At 50.1% G+C, this 24,467-nt stretch overlaps 1 protein-coding gene across 4 annotated transcripts in view; it reads left to right on the top strand.

Moving 5' to 3' along the window:
- Positions 1–24,467, top strand: part of SBNO2 (strawberry notch homolog 2) — a 114,641-nt gene that overhangs the window by 86,087 nt on the left and 4,087 nt on the right. For all 4 annotated transcript variants that reach the window (XM_083720184.1, XM_083720183.1, XM_083720182.1 and 1 more), the window contains 13 exons: positions 1,331–1,506; positions 2,842–2,973; positions 5,008–5,143; positions 6,893–7,005; positions 7,859–7,930; positions 9,392–9,500; positions 12,173–12,247; positions 13,531–13,674; positions 15,274–15,368; positions 17,458–17,550; positions 20,194–20,325; positions 22,605–22,681; positions 23,869–24,059. In XM_083720184.1, coding sequence (XP_083576310.1) covers positions 1,331–1,506; positions 2,842–2,973; positions 5,008–5,143; positions 6,893–7,005; positions 7,859–7,930; positions 9,392–9,500; positions 12,173–12,247; positions 13,531–13,674; positions 15,274–15,368; positions 17,458–17,550; positions 20,194–20,325; positions 22,605–22,681; positions 23,869–24,059 — 1,545 coding nt within the window. The remainder of the gene's footprint in view (positions 1–1,330; positions 1,507–2,841; positions 2,974–5,007; positions 5,144–6,892; positions 7,006–7,858; positions 7,931–9,391; positions 9,501–12,172; positions 12,248–13,530; positions 13,675–15,273; positions 15,369–17,457; positions 17,551–20,193; positions 20,326–22,604; positions 22,682–23,868; positions 24,060–24,467) is intronic.

Below are 24,467 nucleotides of genomic sequence, written 5' to 3' on the forward strand. Positions count from 1 at the left end.
ATTATTATTATTATTATTATGCAAAAGATCCTTGCATTGCAGGGGTTTGGATTGGATGACCCTTGCAACCCCATCCAACTCTATGATTCATCAGGAAGTGGGGAAAAGATAAAAAGAATTCCAGTTCTCTGTCTGCCAGCTAAATGTAATATTCACTCATTAAACATCCAGCTTTCTGGACATCAATCATACAAGAAAGATGCAAAATAACCAAGCACGTAATAATAATAATAATGATGATGGTGGTGGTGGTGGTGGTCCAAAAACCCGTAACATACATCCAGAATAAAATGCAGATTCATACAGTCAACCCCCAGGAAAGGGAGACCGGGACGATACTTGTTTAGTCTTAAGTACGATGACCTTTGATATGTATGACTACTGAAAGAAACTTTGCCACGGCCACTGTGATATCATTAGACTTGTCATCCAGAAGATATTTAGTATAGTAGGCTTCAGATTTACCCGGCCAACTCATCAAGTATTAGAAGTCAACCCAGAACTGGCCCTACTAAACAAGACAATAATGCCCACTTACATCACAAAGCTACTTTTCTCCTTCATGCAGGAAGTTTCCATAAGAAGTTTCTGATCCTTAGCAAACGTCAGCAGTGGTTTTTTCCTCCAATCCCTGCCCCCTTGCATAGCTGTCAACCGTCCCTTATTTGGTGGGAAAGTCCCTTATCCCAGCACCGTGTCCCGCTGCTGTCCCTTATTGATGATGTCCCTTAAATTTCCTGGGTTTCAAAGGAAGCAGCTCCTCTCCCTCCCTCCCTTCTGGCCGGGGAGTAGGGAGGCTCCAACTGTGTTGCTTGGCTGCATTGCTCACCCAATAAGGAGTCTGAGAACGACTGGGGGGTGGAGTTTGCATGCCTTGTGCCAATCAAATCGGCCGCATTGCCTGGGGACTCGCCTTTGCTCCGCGCTTCCCAGCGGAGAGGTGACGGTGGTTTTCCTTGCTGCATCCCCTTTGCCGGGTTGCTGCGCTGTGGGAACCACCGCTTGAGGCTTCGTTTGGCTGCTGGCTGGGCTTTCTGCCTTTGGCTCGGAGGGGCTCAGAAGTCGAACATACATGTGCCTGGAAAATCCCTTATTTTGGCTGCTGATCCCTTATTTTCGAGGCCGCTGGTCCCTTATTTTCAAATCTGTAAGTTGACAGCTATGCCCCCTTGTAAAAGGAAGCCCACGGTTTAACTCTGAGCTGCGTGGAGAAATCCTTCCTTCCCCCTGCCCAGCCTAAATATTCCCAACGGTTTTGCATCCTTGGGCATCCCCACGAGTTCTAGCATTAGGAGAGAGGCAGAAACAAGCTTCTTCTCTCTCTGCGCAGGCAACGCCTCTTTGCAGAACTCCCAGAAGGAGCTGTACGGCACAGTCATGCTGGAGAACGTCGAGAAGATGAAACAGGACCTCCTGGCCAAGGCGGAGGCGCTGGGCAAAGAACTACCTCTCAACACCTTGGACGAACTGATCGATCACTTTGGGGGCCCGGAGCACGTGGCAGAGGTGCGTGGCAGCACGCCCAGGATGGCGCTAATGATGATACAGTGGTGCCCCGCAAGACAAACGCCTCGCAAGACGGAAAACCCGTTAGACGAAAGGGTTTTCCGTTTTGGAGGCGCTTCGCAAAACGAATTTCCCTATGGGCTTGCTTTGCAAGGCGAAAATGTCTTGCGAGTTCCTGCGGGTTTTCCCCCCTCCCCCCCTTTTCCTAAGCCGCTAAGCCGCTTATCATCTGATCCGCTAAAAGCCGCTAAACCGCTTATAGCGCTAATCCGCTAAGCTGTCAATGGGCTTGCTTCGCAAGACGAAAAAACCGCTATACGAAGAGAATCGCGGAACGGATTCTTTTCGTCTTGCGAGGCACCACTGTAATGATGTCTTGCCCCGGTAATGGGCTGGATGAGAGCCAACAGACTGAAGCTCAATCTGGATTAGACTGAGGCTCTGTTAGTGGGGGGTTCCTTAGACCAGATGGCTGGCTCTTGGTGGGGTCACACTTCCCCTGAAGGAGCAGGTTCGTAGCTGGATCCTTTGCTGTCCCTCGAGGCTCAGGTGGCCTCAGTGGCCTAGAGCGCCTTCCATCGGCTTCGGCTGGTGGCCCAGTTACGCCCCTATCTGGGCAGGGATGTCCTATTGTCCATGCTCTGGTAACCTCAAGGTTAGATTACTGCAGTGTGTTCTACATGGGGCTGCCTCTGGAGACGGTTCGGAAACTTCAGCCGGTGCAGAATTCAGCGCTCAGAATTCAGGCAAGACGGTTTAAGCATATTGTGCTGATCCCGGTCCAACTGCACTGGCTGCCAATGAGTTTCCGGCCCAATTCAAAGTGCTGATTTTGGCCTGTAAAGCCTTAAATGGCTCAGGAGTGCAATACCTCAAGGATCGCCTCTTCCCATATGAACCCACCCGGAACCTGAGATCATCTTCCGAGGCCCTCCTTCACGTGCCTCCTCCTCGAGAGGTCCAGAGGGTGGCAACACAAGAACGGGGCCTTCTCTGCAGTGGCTCCCCATCTGTGAAACACTCTCCCTAGGGAGGTTCGCCTGGCGCCTTCATTATACACTTTTAGGCACCAGGCAAAAACGTTCCTTTTTAACCAGGCCTGATCCAATTTACATCCTGTGCCCTTTTAAAATGTTTTTTTTTTTGGGGGGGGGCTATTGGGTTGTTGTTTTTGTCTTGATTGTGTATTTTGTGGTTTTATATCTTGATTTTGTGCACTGCCCTGAGACCCCCGGGTATAGGGCGATATATAAATTCAATAATAATAATAATTAATAATAATAATGGCCTCCCAGGTATAACAGCCTTTTCTTTTCTGTCCCCTCGCTCACACAGATGACCGGCCGCAAAGGGCGCCTGGTGCGGCGGCCGGACGGCTCCGTCGTCTTTGAGTCGCGAGCCGAGCAATGCCTTTCCATCGACCACGTGAACCTCAAGGAGAAGGAGCGCTTCATGAATGGAGACAAAGTGAGCGCCAGGCAGGGCTTGGAGAGGAAAGCAGGGTGCCGGGATGGGGGGGGGGGGTCGAGGGCAGTGGAGAGATGAGCCCAGAGGGCTGAGGCTGCAGTGGTCCCCCTCTGGGAGGGAACCCAATGAAGACAACTTGCCCTTGCTGTGAGCAACCACCCCAAAAAATACACCAGAGGCATCACACATTTTGGGGGGCTTGGACTCTTGCCTGGAAGCCAGCCCTCGCCTCTCCAACTCCACTCGGGCTCGCTCAGAAAGCGAGGACTTGGGGAGGGAAGCACAGAGCCTCAGCTGGCGAGATGGCAGTCAGCTCGGTTGGAGCGTGTGGTTCTGATAATACCAAGGTCGCAGGTTCGATCCCCTTGTGGGGCAGCTGCATATTCATGCATTGCTGGCGGTTTTACTAGATCAGGGCCAACAAGCTCTACAGTTCTATGGGAGGACGCGGGTGGCGCTGTGGTCTAAACCCCTGAGTCTCTTGGGCTTGCCGATCGGAAGGTCGGCGGTTCGAATCCCCACGATGGGGTGAGCTCCCGTTGCTCTGTCCCAGCTCCTGCCAACCTAGCAGTTTGAAAGCACACCAGTGCAAGTAGATAAATAGGTACTGCTCCGGCGGGAAGGTAAACGTCTTTTCCGTGCGCTCCGGTTTCCGTCACAGTGTCCCGTTGCGCCAGAAGCGGTTTAGTCCTGCTGGCCACATGACCTGGAAAGCTGTCTGTGGACAAACACCGGCTCCCTCGGCCTGAAAGCAAGATGAGCACCGCAACCCCACAGTCGCTTTTGACTGGACTTAACCATCCCCAGGGGGTCCTTTACCTTTTTAACTTTTGACCTGTTGAAATCAAAGGTTGTGACTTATTCCGGGATCATATTCAGAAACCAGGATGGGTCTGTTAATATGGGAGCGTGCCTGTACATACATTTAAAGTGTATGTTTTCACGTTTTAACTTCAGAGTGAAGTGCAGGTCAGTTAGCTGAGAACTAGAAGAATCATGGGAACTGTAGTTTAAACCTCACAGAGCTATTATTATCACCCATAAGAGACTACTGTTGCCAGGATTCTTAGGAGAAGTTATGTGCTTTAAAAGTACGGTGCACAGAGAGTACACACAGGGGGCTCAGTGGTTTAGACCACAGCTTGTCAATCTTGGGCTTGTCGATCACAAGCTTGGCGGTTCGAATCCCCACGATGGGGTGAGCTCCCATTGCTCTGTCCCAGCTCCTGCCAACCTAGCAGTTCAAAAGCGCGCTGGCGCAAGCAGATAGTCGCCTTTGACTGGACTTAACCATTCAGGGTTCCTTTGCCTTTGCCTTGACTTCAGTTCTGTGATTTAGGGTGGGCGGAAGAAGCCAAGAACAAACTCAGCTAGGTAGAAAATTATTCCTGAGCTTGCTGGAATTGCTGTTTTGCGTGGCCGTTTCCTAGCCTGTCGAGGGACGCGGGTGGTGCTATGGGTTAAACCACAGAGCCTAGGACTTGCCGATCACATGGGGTGAGCTCCCGTTGGTCAGTCCCTGCTCCTGCCCCCCCCCAGCAGTTCGAAAGCACGTCAAAATGCAAGTAGATAAATGGGTACCGCTCCGGCGGGAAGGTAGATAGCATTTCCGTGCGCCAGAAGCGGCTTAGTCCTGCTGGCCACATGACCCGGAAGCTGGACACCGGCTCCCTCGGCCAGTAAAGTGAGATGAGCGCCGCAACCCCAGAGTCGGCCACGACTGGACCTAATGGTCAGGGGTCCCTTTATCTTTTTCCCTCCTAGCTTGTACAGTGGTACCTCGGGTTACATACGCTTCAGGTTACAGATTCCGCTAACCCAGAAATAGTACCTCGGGTTAAGAACTTTGCTTCAGGACAAGAACAGAAATTGTGCTCCGGCGGCGTGACAGCAGCAGGCGGCCCCATTAGCTAAAGTGGTTGCTTCAGGTTAAGAACGGACCTCCGGAACGAATTAAGTACTTAACCCGAGGTACCACTGTACTTATACTCACATCTCACCCACCCCTGGTCTCTCCCTCTCTCTGTCCCCCAGCTCGTAGCAATAATATCCGAGGCCTCCAGCTCAGGGATTTCTCTCCAAGCGGACAGACGGGTAAAGAATCAGAAGAGGCGCGTCCACATGACGTTAGAGCTGCCTTGGAGCGCCGATCGAGCCATCCAGCAGTTTGGTGAGCACGAAGCACGGCACAGATGCCCGAGAAAGCTCATCTCTCGTTTCAATGCTTCTCCAATCTGAAACAACCGCTGGCGGTGGTTTTGCGCAGTGCCAAAGTGAGCTCCCTAGGGTGCAAGCCTGGGCAGCGTGTCTGGAGGTCCTGGGCTGCCTGGACGACAAGACGTCTTCTGATGGGGTCCAAAGGAAAGCAGAGCAAGATGTTTGGCACCAGCTTGGCAGCAGGTGGCACTGTGGGTCAAACCACAAAGCCTAGGACTTGCCGATCAGAAGGTCGGTGGTTCGAACCCCCGCAACGGGGTGAGCTCCCGTTGCTCAGTCCCTGCTCCTGCCCACCTAGCAGTTCGAAAGCACATCAAAGTCCAAGTAGATAAATAGGTACAGCTCCAGCGGGAAGGTAAACGGCGTTTCCGTGCGCTGCTCTGGTTCGCCAGAAGCGGCTTAGTCCTGCTGGCCACATGACCCGGAAGCTGTACGCCGGCTCCCTCGGCCAGTAAAGCGAGATGAGCGCCACAACCCCAGAGTCGGCCACGACTGGACCTAATGGTCAGGGGTCCCTTTACCTTTAGCTTAATGGCTGGCAGTCCCTGCTCAGCATCTCCGGATCAGGGTCTGTTGAGCAGTAATAATAAGCAGGACAGTAAGTAACTCGCCATTGCCGTGTCCCTCCAGCCCTCATTTGCCATTGCTTAACTAGGACTTGCCGATCAGGAGGTCGCCGGTTCGAATCCCCACGACGGGGTGAGCTCCCGTTGCTCCGTCCCTGCTCCTGCCCACCTAGCAGTTTGAAAGCACATCAAAGTGCAAGTAGATAAATAGGTACCACTCCAGCGGGAAGGCAAACGGCGTTTCCGTGCGCTGCTCTGGTTCGCCGGAAGCGGCTTAGTCCTGCTGGCCACATGACCCGGAAGCTGTACGCCGGCTCCCTCGGCCAGTAAAGCGAGATGAGCGCCGCAACCCCAGAGTCGGCCACGACTGGACCTAATGGTCAGGGGTCCCTTTACCTTTATCTGGCAGCTGGAGTTTCCGGAAGGAGTTGGACAAGGTGCCATCCACCTGCCTTAGGAACTCTGCTCCAGATTTGTGAAGGGTTTACTCCTGAGCCTTCTCATGTAGATATCCCACAGTGCAGCAGAGGTTTAGGATCAGAGCTTTCCTTCTCCTAGTTGGGCTCCCTTCCTAGGTGGGCGAACCCCACCTGCCCCTCACTCCTGCTGCTAAAACATGGGCAGATAGGATCTTGGTGAATAGCTCATCTCTTAATCCTCTAACAATGGAACAAAGGTGCCCTGTGTTCAGCAGAAAAAGAAATTCTTCCTTCAAAAATCACTTGATTACATGGGAAATAAAGTGGTACCTTGGTTCTCGAACCGCTTGGCTCCCTAACAAATCGGCTCCCGAACACCTCAAAGCGTTCCGGTTTGCGGACGTTTTTTGGAAGCCAAACGTCTCCTGCGGCTTCTGCTTGAGGGCAGCCAATCGGAAGCCACGCCTTGGTTTCTGAATGGTTTCGGGGGTCGAACGGGCTCTCGGAACGGATTTTGAGAACCAAGGTACCACTCTAGTGGATAGAGCTCAGATTCCCCGCTTGGCCAGAAAGCTCACTGTATGTTTTGCACCACAGGCTCTGCCCTCTCCGGCTGCGTCCAATTGGGTCGGTCCGGGTGTTGCATGGCTGGCTGCCCCACCCCTCACTGTAGGGGGCTTTGAGAGCTAACCTTCCCTGTTTGGGGTTCCCTTCCAGGTCGGACGCACCGCTCCAACCAGGTTTCTGCTCCGGAATACATCTTCCTCATCTCCGAACTGGCCGGTGAGAGACGGTTCGCTTCCATTGTGGCCAAACGCCTGGAGAGCCTTGTAAGTCTTTTTTTGCCCCTTCCGCAGAAGGGTTCCTGGGTCTGTCCACCCCCTCTGGCCCCATGTCTTTGAACCAGGAAAGACCTACCATATTTTTTGCTCTATAAGACTCACTTTTTCCCTCCTGCAAAGTAAGGAGAAATGTGTGTGCATCTTATGGAGCGAATGCAGGCTGCGCAGCTATCCCAGAAGCCAGAACAGCAAGAGGGATTGCTGCTTTCACTGCGCAGCGATCCCTCTTGCTGTTCTGGCTTCTGGGATTCAGAATATTTTTTTTCTTGTTTTCCTCCTCCCAAAACTAGGTGCGTCTTGTGGTCTGGTGCGTCTTATAGAGCGAAAAATACGGTACATAGTGGGGGGGGGGGCAGGCCCCTCTCCTGCCCTGGGAAATCTCTCCAGGGCACAGCTCTTTCCAGCTGTAAGCGTTTCTGCTGATCTGGATTGTGAGCCTGCCCCGCCCTCTTTTGTCTCTGGCTGTAATGCGGCCCTCAGAAGGGAACACAGCCCTTGTGGCTAAGAGAATAACCCACTTTGGGAGGTACCCCAGTTCAGGTCCTGTCTCAGTGACAAATTCACTGAAGCAACCTCACAGCCATGTTGCCCTGCTCTCTTCCCTTTTCTGCACTGCTGTGTGTGTGTGTTGGGGGATAAGACATTCGTGAAAGTTAACAGAGAAAATGTAAAGGGCCGGATCCAGGGTGTGAGGGGACCCTGGTGGGCATACCTGGCAGCGGTTGGCAGCAGCAGCAGCACTCCAGGTACATGCGAGAAGGTGGGACCCCCAGGCTAGGCTACTGCAACATATTCAACATGTTTCCTTTCCTTTTCTCTCTCTCTCTTCCCTTCTCAATAGGGTGCCTTAACTCACGGAGACAGGAGAGCGACCGAATCGAGAGACCTGAGCAAGTACAACTTTGAGAATAAGGTGAGGGGCAAGTTGAGAAAGAAGTAAAAAATTGGAAGCAGCCTTCACCAACCCGGAAGCTCTCCCAGATGTTTTGCCGTCAGCTGCACTGCAGAGGGTTGGGCTAGATGACCACAGGAAGTCCCGTCCAACTTTACGATTCTGTGCTGTTTTGGAAGTCACCATGTTGGCAGAGGCTCCCTTTAAAGACTAAGGGAGGAATTTTACATGACACCATTACAGGGGGAACGTGCGTTTAACCTAACCCAGATGCCCTGAAAGTTGACCCGACTTTAATCTGTTTTAGCATTTTAGCTCGTGTGTTTTAAAGCACGGCTGTGCAGTTTTTCTACATTTCATTGTTTTATCTTTTCCTAAACCGCTTTGCGGTTTGTTTGCTTTTCAAATTTAAAAAAAGAAATGAAATAAAGTGGTGCTCCGCAAGACGAATGCCTCGCAAGACGAAAAACCCGTTAGACGAAAGGGTTTTCCGTTTTCGAGGCGCTTCGCAAGACGAATTTCCCTATGGGCTTGCTTCGCAAGACGAAAACGTCTTGCGAGTCTTGCGATTTTTTTCCGCTTTCCCCCCCTTTTTCTAAGCTGCTAAGCTGCTAACAGCGCTAATAGCGCTAAGCCGCTAATAGGGTTGCTTCGCAAGACGAAAAAACTGCAAGTCGAAGAGACTCACGGAACGAATTAATTTCGTCTTGCTAGGCACCACTGTAGTAAATAACCCACCTCCTAAAAGTTATCAGCAGGCGACAGCAGCCACGCCCCAGGAAGCAGCTTTTACCGGCTGACTAAAATGAATACAGTGGTACCTTGGTTCTCAAACTTAATCCGTTCCAGAAGTCCGTTCCAAAACCAAAGCGTTCCAAAGCCAAGGCACGCTTTCCCATAGAAAGTGATGCAAAACAGATTAATCCGTTTCAGACTTTTAAAAACAACCCCTAAAACAGCAATTTGACATGAATTTTACTATCAAACGAGACCGTTGATCCATAACATGAAAGCAATAATCAACATACTGCAGTCACACAATCAATCAATCAGTAGCTGAACTGGGTTCCACGCAGTCACAAAAACAAAACAAAAAGGAGCTGCAAAAGCAAAATAAATAGCAAAAACAGACAGACCTCAGCGTAACACTCAAATCGGAAGCATAACACTCAAAACGGAGCATGTTCGGCTTCCAAAAAAAGTTTGCAAACCGGAACACTTCCGGGTTTGCCATGTTTGGGTTCCAAGTGGTTTGAGTTCCAAGGTGTTCGAGAACCAAGGCTGTACTAAATAGAGCAGTACTACATATGAACGATCAAATAGCGCACAATGGAATTACAGTTTTCCTTGCGGCAGAATCTTGATTTGCTGGGCTGCAAAGCATTTCATTTATTTATTTTGATGGGGCAAAGGGGGGGTGGGTTTGTACCCCAACGCCTGCACAGGACCTGATGCCCTTTTCGCCCTCCTTCCCTTCCCCAGTACGGGTCCCGAGCCCTCGTCAAGGTCCTTCACACCATCAACAACCAGACGGAGAACAAAGTCCCCGTGCCCAAGGGGTACCCGAGGGAAGACGCAGCTTTCTTCCACGGTAAGGAAGCTGGAGGCAAGAATGCAGGTTGGGCATAAAGGGAAACAGTTCAGCTGGTGCGGTTAAGGCAGCGAGCCGCAAGTAGGGATCTTCTGCCACTGCCTCTTCGAAACCCCTTCCTCCTGGGACAAAGGAGCTGTTGTGGACTGGCTAGACACAAAGGAATGCTGGGAGGAATCAGCTGGGGGACCCCACTAGGGAAGAAGGCTCAGAGCCCCGGGATTGGCGGTGGGACGATCATGAGTGATCAGAGGGAGAAGATCAGGAGGAGGAATGTGGGAATGTTCAGGGTGGCAGGAGAGGATTGTTGTTGTTGTTTAGTCGTTTAGTCGTGTCTGCCTCTTCGTGACCCCCTGGACCAGAGCACGCCAGGCACTCCTGTCTTCCACTGCCTCCCGCAGTTTGGTCAAACTCATGCTGGTCGCTTTGAGAACACTGTCCAACCACCTCGTCCTCCGTCGTCCCCCTCTCCTTATGCCCTCCATCTTTCCCAGCATCAGGGTCTTTTCCAGGGAGTCTTCTCTTCTCATGAGGTGGCCAAAGTCTTGGAGCCTCAGCTTCAGGATCTGTCCTTCCAGTGAGCACTCAGGGCTGATTTCCTTCAGAATGGAGAGGTTGGATCTTCTTGCAGTCCATGGGACTCTCACGAGTCTCCTCCAGCACCAGAATTCAAAAGCATCCATTCTCCGGCAATCAGCCTTCTTTATGGTCCAGCTCTCACTTCCTACATCACTACTGGGAAAAGCTTTAACTATACGGAACTTTGTTGGCAAGGTGACGTCTCTGCTTTTTAAGTTGCTGTCTAGGTTTGTCATCACTTTTCTCCCAAGAAACAGGGGTCTTTTAATTTTGTGGCTGCTGTCACTATCTGCAGTGATCATTGAGCCCAAGAAAGTAAAATCTCTCACTGCCTCCATTTCCCCCCCCCCCCTTCTATTTGCCAGAAGGTAATATATTGTTTATTAATATCCTTCCTAACTTGCGCTAGCAGAGTTTACATTCCCCTTTTTACACGCACAGCAGACAGCTGGCTGCAGGCTTGTGTGAGCCTCTCACTATAATACACAATTCAGTCTGTCTCAGATTGAATTGTAAGTTCCTGGTAAGTTCCTTGAATTCCTCTTGAAAGAATAACGACGCCACAATCTTAGGTAAAGGGACCCCTGACCATTAGGTCCAGTCGTGACCAACTCTGAGGTTGCGGCGCTCATCCCGCTTTATTGGCCGAGGGAGCCAGTGTCCAGTTTCCGGGTCATGTGGCCAGCATGACTAAGCCGAACCAGATTTCTGGCAATCCAGAGCAGCGCACGGAAATGCTGTTTACTTTCCCACCGGAGCGGTACCTATTTATCTACTTGCACTTGGACGTGCTTTCGAACTGCCAGTGCCGAAGCGAGCACGCCACAATCTTACTCAAAGTCAATAAAAGAAGTTGACTCATGATCAGACAGAGCACAGTGTGATCCCTGAAGGCAGGCAGTTTCAAACATATACCAACAGGTTTACCCCATAAGGGAGATTTACCTTGTGACTGCAGGCTAGCAGTCACTGCAGTTCACGGGACAAAAGGAAAATGGGAAAGAGGAACGAGAGAGGTGTGCTGTGTGACTCGTCCTTTTGTTATCTGGACAGATGAGGCCACGCCCACCTTCTATCACATGCAAAAGGAAGGATGCTCCAGCCAGGAGGAACAAGGATGTTGCAACTGCCTGGACCAAACATTCCCTCGCATGTTTTCTCTAGCATTGCAAGGAATGCTGTACTTGACTGCTCCCTGTGGATTACGTCCCACAAGGAGGTGTCAGAAGCGGAAGAGGTGACAGTGCTTAGTGAGCGGGGAGAGTTGGTGGCAGAGAGCAGTCCAGAATCAGAGGCAGAAGCAGAGGCAGGAGAGGGGGGAGACCCAAGAGGCAGAGAGGAGTCAGGCTGGCGAAGAGTCCTGGGTGTCTCAAGCTCCCCTCTGGTCTCCCAGAACACGCAGAGGAGTGAAGAGGACAGAGCAGAGAGAGACAAGACTGAGCCTCAGGGACGACGGACCCAGCAGGAGGAGTTTTTGAGAACGGTGGGAAGGCGGGGACTTGCCTCACTGGGGCAAGACCTACTGGGAAGGGTCGCCGCAACCGCCAGCACTGGGCTTTTCCTTTTTTTTCTTTTATTGCTTTTCTTGTTAAAATAATTTAGCATTAATACACATATATACAAGCATACAAACATACATTTCATACAATCCTTAAGAGTGTTCAAACATACTACACTCAATCCCACAGATAATTCCTTTTCCCATCACCATCCACCACCCCTCGCCCCACCTTTGTGTTAGACTTCCAATCTACTCAATTGCAATTTCTTTCCACTTCTATTACTTTCTTTCACACACCTTTAACCTAATTTCATACTTCTTTTTCTATTACACATTGCTATCCATCTTATTTAGTATTTCAGTATTTGAAATGGATCTTGTTTATTCTAATAGGAGTTCTGATTTTTCCATATGGTTTTGCAAGGTGCTTAAAAGATAATGGGCTTTTTCATTTTTGTGACTTGGAACCAGTGGGTTTTTTGAAGGTGCAGTCGAGCAAGTGGTCTGCATTTGGGTATTTGGGACTTCAGATTTATTTCCTTCTGCTTGCAAGCCAATAAGAGGGTTAACGCTGCTCTCTACTCCCCGACAGAAATGAAGCTGAGTCTCCTCTCGGTCGGGATCGGCTGCAAAGAAATGCGGTACGGCTACGTGGCGGTGGAAAAAGGTACGCTTCTGGCTGCAGGGGATTTCTCAGCTGTGATTCCTGCGTTTGCGGGGGGTTAGACTACATGACCCTTGGGGTCCCTCCCGACTCTAGGGACTCAGCTACGATAGGAAAAAAAATAACAGCATTTTAGATGCATTATGAAATTGCAACACCAGGTGGTGCTGTGGTCAAGCAGAGGTTACTCTGAAAGACAGAGCAAATGCACGAAGCCCCCTACATTCACAAACTAGGTTTCTTTTTGAGGTGTCGCAGCGCACTGTCTCAGATCCGCTTCTTCTCCAGAAAAACAACCTTCCCCTGCGGTTTATTGTCGCCACACACGAAGCCTTTTGTCCCGTCGTCTTCCCTTTGTGCTTGCATCTGAAAGTATATTGAACCCCAGTACGGAAGTGTGTTTTCCGTGGCCTCAGCCCCCAGACCTCCCTGCTTCATGCCTGCTTTTTGCAAAGCGGGAGGCAGGTCCACCAAGCCAGTTCTCCGAAGGGCTGTGTGCATGTGTGTGAGAGAGAAAGACGGCTGTTCGTTTCCCTTACCTTTCCCGCCCCGACCTGGCCACAGTGATCCATGCGATGGTCACCTCCAGGCTGGACTACTGTAATTCGCTCTAGGCGGGGCTGCCCTTGAAGCTGTCCCAGAAACTCCAGCGGGTGCAGAATGCTGCAGCGAGGCTCCTCACGGGGTCTCTGCCATGGGAGCATATTCACCCAGTGCTTTTCCAGCTGCACTGGCTCCCGGTGGAGTACAGGGTCAGATTTAAGGTGCTGGTTTTGACCTTTAAAGCCCTTCATGGCCTAGGACCCTCGTACCTACGGGACCGCCTCTCCCGGTATGCCCCACGGAGGACCTCAAGGTCTATATATAGCAACACCCTAGAGGTCCCGGGCCCTAAGGAAGTTAGATTAGCCTCAGCCAGAGCCAGGGCCTTTTTAGCACTGGCCCCAGCCTGGTGGAACACTCTGTCTCATGAGACCAGGGCCCTGTGGGATCTGATCTCTTTCCGCAGGGCCTGTAAGACAGAGTTGTTCCACCTGGCCTTTGGCTTAGAATCAGTTTGATTCCTTCCCCCTCTTTCTTTTTCCTTTCTCCTCCTATGAAGAGATTGCTCCCTAATTGTTTTAATGTTGTATCTTAATCTTTTAAATCATATTTTAATCAACTTGTTTTTATTATTGGTTGTTAGCCGTCCTGAGCCCTGTCTTGGCTGGGGAGGGCGGGGTATAAATAAAAAATTATTATTATTATTATTATTATTATTATTATTATTATTATTATTTCCACAGATTGCTCCATTAGCAAGTTCCTGAACCGCATCCTGGGTTTGGAAGTCCACAAGCAGAACCTCCTTTTCCAGTACTTCAGCGACACTTTCGACTACCTGATCGAGAGGGACAAGAAGGACGGCAAATATGACATGGGAATTCTGGGTAAGCACCCTCCAATTGAGGTCACACCCCCCCCCCCAATAAAACCCTATGCTCCATAACAGGATTTCTGAGTTCCCAGATCTCTGCTCCCAGTTTAGCCTTTACCTCCGTCAATTAAGCTCTACTGGACTGGGTGAATGTCCTGTACAGTGGTACCTCGGGTTACAGACACTTCAGCTTACAGACGCTTCAGGTTACAGACTCCTCTAACCCAGAAATAGTACCTCAGGTTCTGTTAATAATGTGTGGTTTGCTATGCCTAATAAAGGATATTTTTTTTTATTAGTACCTCAGGTTAAGAACTTTGCTTCAGGATGAGAACAGAAATCGCACAGCGGCAGCAGAAGGCCCCATTAGCTAAAGTGGTACCTCAGGTTAAGAACAGTTTCAGGTTAAGAACGGACCTCCGGAACGAATTAAGTTCTAAACCCAAGGTATCACTGTATCTAGGTAAAAGGGACGCAGTTGGCGCTGTGGTCTAAACCACTGAGCCTCTTGGGCTTGCTGATCAGAAGGTCGGCGGTTCAAATCCCCGCAACATAGTGAGCTCCCGTTGCTCTGTCCCAGCTCCTGCCAACTTAGCAGTTCGAAAGCACGCTGTCGCAAGTAGATCAATAGGTACCACTGCGGCGGGAAGGTAAACAGCGTTTCCGTGTGCTCTGGTTTCCGTCACAGTGTCCCGTTGCGCCAGAAGCGGTTTAGTCCTGCCGGCCACAGGACCCGGAAAGCTGTCTGTGGACAAAGGCCGGCTCCCTCGGCCTGAAAGCGAGATGAGCGCCACAACCCCAGAGTTGCCTTTGGCTGGACTTAACTGTCCAGGGGTCCTTTACCTTTGCCTTGCCTGGAGTGCTATGATTGGGCAGAGGAAGCCAAGACAGCCAGGAGAGGAGACTTTGAAAGATTTCTTGCACACAAACAACACTGGAGGCCCAATTGCGGCCCTGTCTCTTTCCCAAAAACTTATAAGAATTAGCAGTACACAGGAACCTCTTGCTTGCTGCTGTGGATTAAGTTTCCACAGCCTTCTCCCACCCAGCCTGAGCCCTGAGGTCAGGTACAGCCCTCTACCTGTGTCTTTTTTTGACATAATAATAATAATAATAATAATAATAATAATAATAATAATGTGTTTCCCCAGCTACTCTGGGCGGCTTGCAACATATATAACGACACATAATAGCACGGAGAAATGTTGAGTGTTATAAGGAAACCGGTCGAGTGAGGAGGAGGAATTGTGGATATACAGCTGCAAATAGAACATTTTAAGTGCATTATACCAACCTGACACTAGGTGGCGCTTGCGAGCTAATGGCAAACCCAATATATTTTTCAAAACCATTTTTAAGAAAAAGCATTTTTACAGCGTTTCTTTAAAAATATGTGTAGATTGTGCCTGTAATGAGGAGAGGGGCAGTGTGCTTTGTGCAAAGGGTGAGGGAGGGGAGTCTTTCTCAGTATCTACACAGCCGTTTCCATCTGCTGGCAGGGGCGGCGGGCAGCGTTAGACGGTAAACTCTCCCCCTGGCGTGACACGGCAGGGGAGCAGATTCTGTCCAGCGCAGGGCTTTCTACATCTCCCCCTCTTTCTCTCCCCGCCAGACCTGGCCCCCGGCATCGACGAGATCTACGAAGAGAGTAAGGAGGTTTTCCTGACCCCAGGGCACCCCCAGGACGGGCAGGTGGTCTTCTACAAGGTAAGAATGCGGGAGAGAAAATTCCCATCTTCGTAAATCCTCCGGAAAAACAATCTCTCAAAGGACCTGTTGACGGCATTTTACCATTGCACTGTGGAGAGCGTAGTAACTTATGGTCTGTGTGTGTGGTTTGGGAGCTGCACGGCCAGGGAAAAGACAATGCTATCCAGGGTTGTAAAGACTGCAGAGAGAATAATTGGGTGCACTCTTCCCACCTTGGATCAAACCTACGCTTCCAGGTGCCATAAGAAAGCGGCAGAGATAGCACATGATAGTATGCACCCCGGAAATGATCTCTTTCAGCTTCTGCCTTCTGGAAGAAGGTCCAGGGTTATAAAGGCCAGGACTAGCCGCCTGAGAAACAGTTTCTACGCAAATGCAATTCTGGTTCTAAACGCAGCATAAGGGGTCTCTATAGTACAGTGTATTTTAAAATGGGGTTTCAGAGTTTTTAGGGGGTTTTGAATGTTTTATGTAGTTTTGTGGCAGTTTTATGTAGTTTTATGTAGTTTTTCAATTTCATTGTTCTGCATGGGACAATGACAATAAAGATATCGTATATCGTATATCTTCCAAACTGCCTCTTCTCCCCGCCACCCGCCTCTCCCATTTTATCGTCACAACCACCCAGCAAGGAAGGGTCAAGCCTGGTCCTCTCTGGACACGGAAGGGGTTCTGCAAAAAGTCTCGCCTGCCTCAGTGGCAGCAGGAAAGCACACCGAGGGAGTCGAGGTTAACTCTGCATTAGCCAGAGCAGGACCTGCAGAAGAGAGTAAGGCCCAGTGAACACAGCGACTCATCCCTGGCCGTGGGAACCCCTTTTTTATTTATTTAGAATAATAATAATAATAATAATAATTTATTATTTATACCCCGCCCATCTGGCTGAGTTTTCCCCAGCCACTCTGGGCGGCTCCCAATCAGTGTTAAAAACCGTACAGCATTACATATTAAAAACTTCCCTGAACAGGGCTGCCTTCAGATGTCTTCTGAACGTCAGGTAATTCTTTATCTCTTTGACATCTGATGGGAGGGCGTTCCACAGGGCGGGCGCCGCTACCGAGAAGGCCCTCTGCCTGGTTCCCTGTAGCCTCACTTCTCGCAATGAGGGAACCGCCAGAAGGCCCTCGGCACTGGATCTCAGAGTCCGGGCTGAACGATGGGGGTGGAGACGCTCCTTCAGGTATACAGGACCGAGGCCGTTTAGGGCTTTCAAGGTCAGCACCAACACTTTGAATCGTGCTCGGAAACGTACTGGGAGCCAATGCAGATCTCTCAGAACCGGTGTTATGTGGTCCCGGCGGCCACTCCCAGTCACCAGTCTCGCTGCCGCATTCTGGATTAATTGCAGTTTCCGGGTCACCTTCAAAGGTAGCCCCACGTAGAGCGCATTGCAGTAGTCCAAGCGTGAGATAACTAGAGCATGCACCACTCTGGCGAGACAGTCCGCGGGGAGGTAGGGTCTTAGCCTGCGTACCAGGTGGAGCTGGTAGACAGCTGCCCTGGACACAGAGTTAATCTGCGCCTCCATGGACAGCTGTGAGTCCAAAATGACTCCCAGGCTGCGCACCTGGTCCTTCAGGGGCACAGTTACCCCATTCAGGACCAGGGAATCCTCCACACCTGCCCGCCTCCTGTCCCCCAAAAACAGTACTTCTGTCTTGTCAGGATTCAACCTCAATCTGTTAGCCGCCATCCAACCTCCAACCGCCTCCAGGCACTCACACAGGACCTTCACCGCCTTCACTGGTTCTGATTTAAAGGAGAGGCTCCTTTAAGAGAGGCTTCACCTCCTGCCTTCTCACAGAACAGATACGGCTGCGTCGGCAGAGCAGGAAGCTCTTTGATCCTCAAGGTTGCGGGTTCGAGCCCCACGTCGGGCAAAAGAATCCTGCGTTGCAGGGGGTGGAGCTAGATGACCCCCACAGTCCCTTTCCAGCTCTGCAATTCTAATAAATCAGGACCGGAGCTACCTTTGAGCCACTTAACTGAGCCTGGAGCTCGAGCGAAGGACTCTTGCCTCCTGGACCAGCTGCAAGACCCCTCCCTCCTTGTGCCCTTGTAATTCTTAATTTCCTCCCCTCGTTAGATCAGCGTCGACAGAGGCCTGAAGTGGGAAGAGGCCTACGAGAAATCTCTGCAACTCACGGGTCCTCAGGATGGCTTCTACCTGTCTTATAAGGTGAGGTTGCTTAGGGGCGAGGAGGGTTCCTTTATCTTTTTACAGTGGTGCCTCGCAAGACGAAATTAATCCATTCCGTGAGGCTCTTCGTATAGCGGTTTTTTCGTCTTGCGAATCAAGCCCATTGACAGCTTAGTGGATTAGCGCTATTAGTGGTTTAGCGGCTTTTAGCGGATCAGCTGTTAAGCGGCTTAGCGGCTTCGGAAAAGGGGGGGGAGGGAGAAAAACCCCCGCAGGAACTCGCAAGATATTTTCGTCTTGCGAAGCAAGCCCATAGGGAAATTCGTTTTGCGAAGCGCCTCCAAAACGGAAAACCCTTTCGTCTAGCGGGTTTTCCATCTTGCGAGGCATTCGTCTTGCGGGGCACCACTGTATTTCCTTTATCACTCGAATGCTAGCACGGAGTCAAAACTATTACTGTATTTTTGAACATATCTTCTATAACCATCCCATTTTAGGGACTAAAAGGAGGTGGGTAACAATTAAGGATTTATTATCTTTTCAGAATGTATTAGAAAAATTATTATAGAAAGGTTTATTGTTTTGTGTACATTCAAATGTAAGATAAAATATATGCAAAGGGACCTGGCAGGAAGTCAAAGCTGAAGAAAAGTTTTTGGAAGATAAAAAGGGGAAAAAATATTTACTTTCATTATTATCATTTGGTGTGTGGGTGTCTGCACATATGTGTGTTGTTGTATGCAATGTTTGGGAGGAAATAAGATGGTAAATAACAAATAACAAACTAAATATTGATGTATGTAATTTTTATTTCTTAATTATATTTAGTGGTAGTATGGCTGTATTGTTTTTTGTAACATAAAACCGTTCCATAAAAATTATTATTTTTAAAAAAGGGCGAGGAGGGTGGAGATGTAACAGGAGTGTTTCCAGTCTCCCCTCTGCGCAGCAGGCTAGCTTCTCGGCACCCTCGCTTGCTCACGCCTCCGTTCAGGCAAGAGAGAGAGACTTTTCCAGAGTCCGGGGAAACGTTTCCATGCAGGAGATGCCAAGCAAGGCATGCGGTGTGGGGAGAGGAGGGCCAGGAGCTAGGCCAGGGGTCTGCAACCCGCGGCTCCGGAGCCGCATGTGGCTCTTTTACACCTTTGCCGCGGCTCCGGGGCGGATACTAGCGAGGGGAGGAGGCGCATTGTGCGCCCTGACACTCCCCACTGTGACGGGCGCTGTACTGGCTGTGATGTCGCATGGGGGCGGTGCGTGCGTTAGTCACGCACTGTCCCGACGTCACCTTCCCACCCGCTGTCAGATCGCGGCTCTGGAGATATATTTGTTTTAAATGTCGCAATGGTTTTGCGGCTCCCAGTTTTTTTTCTTCTTCGGAAATGGGTCCAAGTGGCTCTTTTTGTCTTAAAGGTTGCAGACCCCTGAGCTAGGCAGAGAGGCTAGAGGAGGGTCGCATTAGGTCCTCCACTCCCTAGTCCTGAATGGGGTCACTGTGCCCCTGAAGGACCAGGTGTACAGCCTGGTGGTCATTTTCGACTCACAGCTGTCCATGGAGGCGCAGGTCAGTTCTGTGTCCAGGGCAGCTCCATCTGGGACGCAGGATGAGAACCTCCCTGCCCGCGGACTGTCTGGCCAGAGTGGTGCATGCTCTGGTTATCTCCCGCTTGGACTACTGCAATGCGCTCTACGTGGGGCTGCCTTTGAAGGTGACCCGGAAACTACAACTAATCCAGAATGCGGCAGCTAGACTGGGGACTGGGAGCAGCTGCCGAGACCACATAACACCAGTCCTGAAAGACCTCCATTGGCTCCCAGTACATTTCCGAGCACAATTCAAAGTGTCAGTGCTGACCTTGAAAGCCCTACAGGGAACCAGGCAGAGGGCCTTTTCAGTAGTGGCACCTGCCCTGTGGAACTCCCTCCCACCAGATGTCAAAGAGAATAACAACTACCAGACTTTTAGAAGACATCTGAAGGCAGCTCTGGTTAGGGAAGCTTTTAATGTATGCCACTACTGCAGCCCTTGTTTTGTTAGTCCCGAAAGGGAAAATGAGTGAGGTCCCAACCAAAGAAGAATGGCAGCTTAAAACTGATGGAATATGCACAGCTTGTGGACCTAACATATAGAATAAGAGAACAAGAAGAACATACGTTTAGATAAGATTGGAAAACGTTTATTGAATTTATGGGGGGTGAATTGTGTACACTTGAAAACGCTGGCAGCATTAAGATAAATTCAACAGGGTAAATAAGTTTTGATGGATGTAATCATAGAATTCTGAATGATTTATTTTATGTAAAATATGCAGGGATTTATGGCATTCAAAATGAACCGTGGAAAGAGAAGGGAAGTCGTTGATGTTTTAAGGTTGTTTCAATGAGTATTCTAAAATGTCAAACAGAAAATTTAATTAAACACACACACACACACACACACACACACACACACACACAGTGTAAGCCCACAGACTTCCGACCTGATAGCCACGATACGAAAGGACATAGGGACTGAGGAGGGAGGAGGAAAGCGGAGCGAGTCGGGCTCCCAGCAGTGATTTCTTCATTATGGGCGTATGTGTGTCCTAGATAGGGACTCCAGATCGGGCCGAAATATGGGGCGTGTCTGTGCTTCCTGTCCAAACGTTGACCCCCCCAAACTTTCCCGGCTGCCTTTTGCAGATCAGAGGCCAGCAGTACACCTGCGTCCTGGCTGAGCAGAGCAAAGGAAGATACTTCAGCCTCTACAAGCCGAACATCCGCAAGAACAGCCAGCTGGAGACCTTGGAGAGTCTCCTCAAGAAGTACCGACGGGTGAGTCTGGCCGGAAGTCACTGCCGGGTGCTCCTCTGGGTGGGGAAAACATCTGGCTCGATAGCAGGATGTGGGGGAAAAGGACCCAGGGGTCTTAGCACACCGCAAGGCTGTTCTTTGTTGTCGTTTAGTGGTGTCCGCCTTTTCGTGACCCCCTGGACCAGAGCACGCCAGCCCCTCCTGTCTTCACTGCCTCCCACAGTTTGGTCAAACTCATGCTGGTAGCTTCGAGAACACTGTCCCCCCCATCTCGTCCTCCGTCGTCCCCTTCTCCTTGTGCCCTCCATCTTTCCCAACATCAGGGTCTTTTCCAGGGAGTCTTCTCTTCTCCTGAGGTGGCCAAAGTCTTGGAGCCTCAGCTTCAGGATCTGTCCTTCCAGTGAGCACTCAGGGCTGATTTCCTTCAGAATGGAGAGCTTTGATCTTCTTGCAGTCCATGGGACTCTCAAGAGTCTCCTCCAGCACCAGAATTCAAAAGCATCAATTCTTCAGCCATCAGCCTTCTTTGTGGTCCAGCTCTCACTTCCGTACATCACTACTGGGTGTTCTAGGCTGTTCTAGGCTGCATCAACAGAAGGTTAGGCTGTTCTAGGCTGCATCAATAGCCTCAGGCTGTTCTAGGCTGCATCAACAGAAGTTTAGTATCCCAGGGATGGGATTGTCCCACTCTATTCTGCCTTGGTCAGACCACACCTGGAATACTGTGTCTAGTTCTGGGCACCACAATTTTAGAAGGATATTGAGAAGCTGGAGGGTGTGATCTGGAAGCCAAGCCTGATGAGGAACGGTTGAAGGAGCCGGCTGTGTTTATCCTGGAAAAGAGGAGACCGAGAGGAGATAGAATAGCCATTTTCAAATACAGCGGTATCTTGGTTCTCAAACGCCTTGGTACTCAAACAACCTGGAACCCAAACACTGCAAACCTGGAAGTAAGTGTTCTGGTTTGCGAACTTTTTTCGGAAGCCGAACGCGCTCCGTTTTGAGTGTTACGCTTCTGATTTGAGTGCCACACTTCCGTTTTGAGTGTTAGGCTGAGGTCTGTCTGTTTTGTGTTTTGGTGTCTTTTTTGTTTGGTTCTTGCGACTGTGCGGAACCCAGTTCAGCTACTGATTGATTAATGGTGTGACTGCAGTACACTGGTTATTGTTTCATTTTATGGATTGATGGTCTCGTTAGATCGAGCTTCCTCAACCTCAGCGCTCCAGATGTTTTGAGCTTACATTTCCCATCATCCTTGACCACTGATCCTGCTAGCTAGGGATCATGGGAGTTGTAGGCCAAAAACATCTGGAGAGCTGAGTTTGAGGAAGCCTGGGTTAGAGAGTAAAATCCATGTTCAACTGCTGTTTTAGGGGTTGTTTTCAAAAGTCTGGAACGGATGAATCCATTTTGCATTACTTTCTATGAGAAAGAGCGCCTTGGTTTTGGAATGGACTTCCAGAACGGATTAAGTTTGAGAACCAAGGTACCGCTGTATTTGAAAGGCTGGAGCAAGCTTTTTTCCCTGTTGTCCCAGGGGGCAGGGCCTGAACCAGTGGATTCAAATGACAAGAAAGGAGTTCCCGCCATTATATTATTATTATTATTATTATTATTATTATTATTATTATTATTATTAAAATTTGTTAGTTGCTTTATATTACCTGACACAGGTGGTGCTGTGAGTTAAACCACAGAGCCTATGACTTGCTGATCATAAGGTTGGCGGTTCGAATCCCCGCAACGGGGTGAGCTCCCGTTGCTCGGTCCCTGCTCCTGCCAACCTATCAGTTCAAAAGCACGTCAAAGTGCAAGTAGATAAATAGGTACCACTCCGGCGGGAAGGTAAACGGCGTTTCTGTGCGCTGCTCTGGTTCGCCAGAAGCGGCTTAGTCCTGCTGGCCACATGACCCGGAATAACTGTCTGTGGACAAATGCCGGCTCCCTTGGCCTATAGAGCGAGATGAGCGCTGCAACCCCAGAGTCAGCCGCGACTGGACCTAATGGTCAGGAGTCCCTTTACCTTTACCTTATCGTACCCAGGGCAGCCCAAAGCAACTTAGAACCAGCTGAAACATTAGGAAGAACTTTCTGAGGGCGAGAGCTGTTCAACAGTGGAACAGCTCACCTTGGGAAGGTGGCGGCCTCTTTTTCATAGCAGCTTTTTTGAACAGAATTTGGACTTCCACTTGCCAGGGCTTCTCTAGCTGCGGTCGGGGCTGGAGTAGATGAACTTTGAGGTGCCTCCCATGCCCATGGCTCTGTGATTCACAGTCTCCCTTGCTTTGCTTTTCCCTCAGGTGTTGCCGGAAGAAGCCAAAGAGCACTGGGAGAGCAGCTACGCTTTTTCGTTGGAGCACTGCAACCACGCCGTGTGGTAAGTCCCTTGTGGGGGGGAGGCCTGCCCTTTGGATCAAATGAGGCACAGCCCCACAAACCTTGGCCAAGCCCCCACCTGCCTGCCCCACTTGCTTAGCTGTGAATCTTGCATCGTAGGGGGTTAGAGCCGGCGTCCCTCCCAAGTCTATGATTCTAGCGAGTCCGGAGCGTGGTTTTGCTGCCAGCTCCTTCTTGGCCTGGTTTGCACCTAATCATGCTAAACAAACCATGGTTATAGCTGAGGCACCTTGCAAACAATCTAATAATAATAATAATAATAATAATATCTAGACATCAGGTGCAGAGTCCTATTGATCACGAGACAAGATCTTTGTCTCTTTCATCTTTACTCATCCCATAAATCGTTGTTTCATAAATAAAGTCTCTGATCTCCAGAAACCAAGTGGTGAATTAATAATAGTAATTTTATTATTGATATCCTGCCCATCAGGCTGAGTTTCCACAGCCAATATATGCTTTCAGCATACAGTGGTACCTCAGGTTACATACGCTTCGGGTTACATACGCTTCAGGTTACAGACTCTGCTAACCCAGAAATAGTGCTTCAGGTTAAGAACTTTGCTTCAGGATGAGAACAGAAATTGTGCTCCAGCAGCGCAGCGTCAGCAGGAGGCCCTATTAGCTAAAGTGGTGCTTCAGGTTAGGAACAGTTTCAGGTTAAGAACGGACCTCTGGAATGAATTAAGTACTTAACCCGAGGTACCACTCTATATAAAATCAAACATCAAACATTGAAAACTTCCCTGTACAGGGCTGCCTTCAGATGTCTTCTAAAAGTTGTGCAGTTCTTTATCTCCTTGACATCTGTTGGGAGGGCGCCACCACCGAGAAGGCCCTCCGCCTGGTTCCCTGTAACCTCACTTCTCACAGGGAGGGAACCACCATAAGACCCTCAGAGCTGGACCTCAGTGTCTGGGCTAGACGATGGGGGTGGAGACGCTCCTTCAGGGATACTGGGCCGAGGCTATTTTGGGCTTTCAAGGTCAGCACCAACACTTTGAATTGTGCTCGGAAACGCTGCTTTATTACGATTGCAGGCAAATTCCGCTGCGTGTTCTCTCCCAGGCCATAATCCGACACTCTTTGCCGCTCACCAATTTCCCGTGTGGATGACTGACCCTCTTCTCTTCCTCCTCCCCGTCCTAAAAAAACCCAACCCTCCAGGAACCGGAACTGCAAGGTGGTTCAGGAAGGGAAAGAATGCCATCAGGGGACGCGTCTACGTCATTACCACATGCTGTGCGGGGCGCTCCTGAGAGTCTGGAGCAGGATCGCCAGCGTCATGGCCGACATCACGAACACCAGCTACCTGCAGATCGTCCGCCTCAAGACGAAGGAAAAGAAGAAGCAAGTCGGTGAGGAGACGGTGGGGGTTTTGGCATTTAGATCAGCGGTGTCCCCAACCTTTGCCGGGGTGGGGGGAATGCAGCCCCCTCGGTCCCATCAACTCGAACCCTGTTGCCCAGCAAGCCTGCCATATATATATATATAAACACTTATTCAAAGTTGCATTTTGCACTACCCGGCAAGGAAAGCGATAACGCAGCGAGGCGCAATTGAACGTTCATTCGGAGCCCAGGGAGAACAATTTGTTTAATTGGGCGAAACCAATGGACTTGATCCAGGGATATCGGCTCTGCAAAGACCGATAGTCATTTATACAGTGGTACCTCGGAAGTCTGTTCCGACTTCCAAAATATTTGGAAACCCAAACGCAGCCTCCCGCAGCTTGGTCAAACTCATGCTGGTCTCTTCGAGAACAC

Source organism: Podarcis gaigeae, assembly GCF_964106915.1.
Source record: "Podarcis gaigeae genome assembly, chromosome: 18".
Taxonomy (NCBI): Eukaryota; Metazoa; Chordata; class Lepidosauria; order Squamata; family Lacertidae; genus Podarcis; species Podarcis gaigeae.